The 5,769-nt window shown below is 39.0% G+C and overlaps 1 protein-coding gene across 1 annotated transcript; it reads right to left on the bottom strand.

Annotated features, from left to right (window-relative positions):
* Window positions 1-259: 259 nt before the first annotated feature.
* Window positions 260-5,763, bottom strand: LOC106754042 (the record flags this gene model as incomplete). The annotated part of the gene is made up of 2 exons (XM_014635977.2): window positions 260-968; window positions 5,126-5,763. Coding segments are annotated over 2 exons (957 nt in total), but the record flags the coding sequence as incomplete, so codon positions are not given.
* Window positions 5,764-5,769: the final 6 nt, after the last annotated feature.

Raw genomic sequence — 5,769 nt, 5'->3', positions numbered from 1 at the left:
TAGCTGCACATAAAAAGCTATTCTTTTTACATAGCAAAACAGAATACCAGAATGTTCCAGAAAAACTAACTATAATTTGTAGATCTAACGAAAACAAGACAGTGAATTCAAACTGAGACATAAAGGGGCAGTACATACTACTGAAATGAAAAGGACAAATTAGAAATGACCAAACTTTTGATAAATATAAATTTAGTTACTCAATACACAAACCAGATCAAGAACCTACCACAAAAATATATAAGACAGGACCTATTACTTTGCAAAAAAAAAAAAAAAGGATCCTTGACAGAATAATCAACTCCAAAAACTTTTTTGATGTTTAATGGAAAGTCAAATAAAATCAAAATTTGTATTTTAAATTATGGGGAATCTCTAATGTCCCAGTTTCTAGTTTGATGTTGATGGCAAATCTTATACAGTCAAAATGACTTCTCATCTCCTCATCCTTGAAGAGTTAATGCCATAAGAATATTCCATTGAACATCAGCCTAAACCAGAGTTTTGCTGAAAGGAATATTGGGAAAGGTAACTAACTACTGAAAATGCTCTACAGGGTCAACTCAGTATGCATGCAAGAAATATTTTCCTGAGCTCATAACCACCATTAACAGAGACATCATAATAGAAGACGATAAAGAATGGAGGTTCACATTATACCTCTAATTTTATTATCCATAGTTTTGTTTCCCAAACCCTCCATACGGCCATCTCTATTTTTTCCTGTATTTGTGTTATGAATGATCACCAAAGGTGGCCACATGATCAAATCATTCTGATTTGCAGCTACTTCATCCACAGATAAAAACTGATAGGCCTTCGAGTTATCAGGAGGCTTTGAGTAGTTCCAACCCATTAAGACACACAGAGCTTTGTGCAATCCCAAATGTTCAACATGTGAATCAGCGTTATCTGAGTTGTAAGTGTGCATAATGAGAGCATGCATATCTGGAAAATCTTTAGCAGACCTGAAAGTTGGAATATCAAGGGCATTGAAGAATATACTTTAGGCTTCCATCCTGTAAATACACAGAAAAGGCAAAGTAAAAGTACATGTTCACTTCCTTTCATTTAGATTTAAAACCTAAGATGTTCTTTCTGAAATCACACAGTGAACCAACATCCTAAAGTACATCAAAGCACCAACGTACTACTTAAGAAAACCTGAGCGTGGAGAAGCACAACCCCCGTCAGCACTACAAATTAAGCTCGGTACCAAAGAGTTGCAGATTCCAAGATATCCAAAGACAAATTAACAACATAGAGAAATTATTCCATTTCGTGAAAATAAAGGTACATTGCTATTCTAAAGAGATACAGAAGGATAACTCTATTTGGTACAAAAAATTATCACCAACGATGCCAAGAGTCAACTTCAGAAGCAATGAACTAAAGGAACCTGACTAGACATAAACTGGGACTTGTAAGGCTAAATTCCAGTAGAAAAGGAACAGGTAAGCGAGAAAACTCGGAAGAAAATGTATATTATCAACTAAAGGAAGCAGGAGATAATTGTATATAGAATGTGTGCTTGGTTCTAAGGTTCCACGAAAGAAAAGAGATGGAAGAAGCCCGCCTGTGTATTAAGATAATAAGATCAACCTACGTCAACATCATCTCTATCACCCCCAGAAAATGCCCATATGATCAAATTTCTTTTGAACAATGAAACTATAAAATTACCCTAGTTTTAATTAACGAATGAGTAACATAATAATACTCTAACAAACACTGCACCATATGATAAAAAATATTTAAAAGTCTTAATACATACAGAACAGAGAAGGCTATGCTGCCTTCATATATTAGAATAATTAAGAGTTTGATGGCAATGTATTACATTTTATAAATCAAGCAACATTAGAGAAAAAGGAGGAAGAAAAGGCAAACCAACACATGGCTGGCTCCCATCATGTGGAATCTAGGAGGGTATAAATAGCCTTGAACAACGCCCCTGGAGTAGAGAGGCTTTTCTCACAATTTAATATTGTGGCTTCTCTAAACCCTAGGTTATGTATTGTTGCTACAAGGCCNAACATCTAAACCAAGTAACACTATTTCCAAAAAAAAAAACNAAAGCACAACTATTTCCATATTAAAAGGCATAGAGAACTATAAACTTGTTACAAATACAAAACTAAATGAAGCAGGCGTTCTACAAATTCCATATTGGAAAACACAAGAGCTCTAGCTATGTTATATGGCAACCAAAATTTCTCCAAAGACAAGCCACTAGCCCACAACAAAATAGAGATCAAGGAAAGATAATCATAGACGAATATGAATTACGAGATAAGCAACATCACAGGTATATCTGATCTAAGAATTAGGTTTCCCAATCCATCAGATCCTAAGGAATCATCAATATGAATACTAATGGAAATGACTGAATACAGACAACAGAAAACAACATATATGCAAATACACAAAGATCTTTCAAATTATTTTCCAATTATACCTCAACCAAAGACCTTTCTACAAGATTTACTGACCAGAAACAGAGCAAATGAAATCAAATTATAAACTAGTTTCCAGTACTGTTGATTATAAAATTCATACGTGAGCATCGAACCAGCTGAGATTTTTATGGACTAAACGACTGAGAACTCTTGATACTCAGCATGACATCAGAAGCTTTATGACTAGATTATATGCTGTCAACTATATGCAATGAACTAAATTTGACAACATGTTTCAAGGACCAAGTTTTCTAGGGTTAACTGAATGTGTTCTATAGCCGTCAGATTTTGTGGGACTTGGTAACCACAGAATTTGTCCACTCTAACGCCATGCTGAGTAAGGATTGGAATGAGAGCTAATCAGTTAGCCCATCACCAATTTGACAGAGTGTGTTGGCATTTTCAACTTCCCAACCCACCAGCCAATTATTGCGTTGTGCTGTTTGCATATTTGTATCTTTCAAATTGGGTAAGAAATTTCCCTAGCATATCCCTTATTTAATGCAATCTTGAATAAAGTGAACAGAGAAAATAGAGAGAATGAACTGAACGTATTTTATTAACATCACACACTGAAACATATGTTCACTGACTTATTTATACATGTCAGCTGTTATACACTGACATCTGTAACTGTTATACACTTGACAACAGTACAAGAAAATAAAATAGATGCGCTAAAATGTACAATACAAAATATCGCATACCAGCCAACTATAGGTAACTACAGTATACTAACCACTCCCCTCAATCTCAAGGAAAAGATTTTTCAAAAGAAAAATTCTTTATATTGAGTTTGGCACGAAGAAGTGCAAAACGTGTTGAAGGGAGAGCCTTACTTAAGACATCACACACTGAAACATATGTTCACTGATTTATTTATACATGTCAGCTGTTATACACTGACGGCTGTAACTGTTATACACTTGACAGCTGTACCAGAAAATAAAATAGATACACAAAAATAGAACCTAGAGCTGTACAATACAAAATAACGCATACCAGCCAACTATAGGTAATTATAGTATACTAACAGGCCCCCCTCAAACTCAAGGAGAAGATTTTTCAAAAGAAAATTCTTCACATTGAGTTTGGCACGAAGAAGAGCAAAACGTGTTGAAGGGAGAGCCTTAGTTAAGATGTCACACGCACACACAATAGCAGGGGTGGCACAATTGGACAGCAGCAGCAGAAGTATGGTCAGGTGAAGTTGGTAAGAGTGAGGAAGTGAGGAGTGGCACAATAGGGTTTTTCTAAAGTTTTGTTGGGTTTGGTTTAGGTTGTGGGTTGTATGACCCAACCCCTTCTTTTTAAAAAAGAAAATTAAGTGGATCGGCTTTGGTCCAGTAAAGGAAACAAAACCCACAAAAAAGTATACAGACTCGAGTTGGGCTGCGTGACCCAAAACTCTTTCCTTACTCAAGAGATATATGCCGAAATGGCAACATCATTAAAGCCGTGGCCGATCCACAGTGCCATACCGCAACCCCCATAGCAACAGCAACAAACCATGACAGAAAACCTGATTCACCACTGCCTTGTTGTGGTGGCGGGGGACAGAAGTGCAACCGCGCTGTCCATGATATTTGATAACCCTGATCTAGTTTAGGATTAGCTTGCTATCTCACCCCTAATTGCATATTTTTGCAGACGATATACTTTTGATTGAGAAATTAAGGGAAGTAGTTAGCTTAAACTTGAGCTTTGGAGACAGACTTTAGACGCAAAGGACTTTCACTAAACTAGGAGTATGATAAGTTACATACATTGCTATTTTACCAAGGGACAAACAAAATATGAACTAGAAGTAAAAATGAAAGAAGACATCAGACACAAATTTCAAAGTTTAAATATTAGGAATGAATATTACAATATGATGGGCAAATTAACAAGAACGTCACACAGGACTACTAAAATGAAAAAAAGCATTAGGAATTGTATACGAACAATAGTGAAGTTCAAAGAGGTGTTTTATCGTACAGCTATACTTTATGACATTGCATGTTGAACTTTAAAGGAACAACAGAAAAAGCTGGTAGTAGTAGAACTGATACGCTACATGAAGAGGAAACAGTAGGATCGGGAACCTAGTACTTTCGAAACCTAAGCTCCAGACAAATCCAAGTGGTAAGTGTTGTTAACCTGAAATAAAGTAATCAACTTCCACTACTAAACTGAACTGCACAGGTATACAAGACAGGAAAGATCTATCCTCCAAAACTAAAGACACCTAATTTCTTACAAATTTATAGCTATCACAAAAATTCCAAAAGTAATAACACTTCTTTTGTCTCCCTATATCTACTAAGCTAAAAAGGTAGTCAAAGAAGCGCCTCAGAAGCAAATACATCTTGCCCAATGAAGTCCAGCCCAACACTTTGGTTCTCCAAAATTTTAAATATAACCGGTTGTCAATCTTCTATATCTCGGCAGCAAGAAGCTAGGTCACCTAAATTTTGTTACCTACGATTGTCATGCTAAGGTCGAAAAGTTAACCGGAAAAAAATAGCGTTATATAATTTCTTATGCCTATTGTCTGAAGCTACCGAAGCCCACATCCCCCTCAAGGCCATCAACTAATTCCTTGCTTTCAACGATATAAATAAATACACCACAGACAGACAAACTTCGAAGAAACAATGGCAATGATGTGAATAGCACCAAACCTGCCAGTGCCACAAGCAAGACAGTGAAGACGTCCCTGCTTCCCATCCTCCAAGTAACTCCTCTTCTGCGAGACATTCTCGTTGATGAGCTTCGCGAAGTTAACAAAGGCTTTCTTCAACGCGTCCTGATCCACCTGCGGGTGCCTACTGAAACTCGACCCGTCGTGCCTCGAGTGCTTGGAGGGCCTCATTTCAGGGGGGTCCACCAACTCACGCTTGAGGGGGGTACCGCCGCTGGGGCCCGCAGAGAACTCGCCGCCGGAAATCCTAGAGAGGCCATTGGCGTTACGGAGGAGCTGCTCCCTCTGCCTGGCAAGGTCATCCCGGGAGCCATCGTCTTCGCCGTACTTGCGCTTGGCGGCGCCGGGAGGGAAGTCGTGGAGGCGAAATCGGCCGGGGCTGAGGGGCGGAGGGAAGCGGGGAAGGAAGTCGAGAGGGCGGGGCGCAAAGTCCTGGTAATCGGGGGGAAGGGCGAAGTAGGAGCGGACGCTGCCGTCGGCGAGGACGATGGTACGTCGTTCGAGCATGTGGAAGCCGTAGGCAGGAGGAGGGGGTGGGCCGAGAGGGGCGGGGTCTGGGAAGGGGAAGGGGAGAAGGGGAGGGTGATCAGATGGGAGTTTAGGGCTAGGGTTAGGGTTAGAGTT

The sequence above is a fragment of the Vigna radiata genome, unplaced genomic scaffold (genome assembly GCF_000741045.1).
Source record: "Vigna radiata var. radiata cultivar VC1973A unplaced genomic scaffold, Vradiata_ver6 scaffold_83, whole genome shotgun sequence".
In the NCBI taxonomy this organism is placed as follows: Eukaryota; Viridiplantae; Streptophyta; class Magnoliopsida; order Fabales; family Fabaceae; genus Vigna; species Vigna radiata.
Note: the sequence above shows the minus strand (reverse complement) of the source record. Positions and strands in the feature narration are given on the sequence as shown.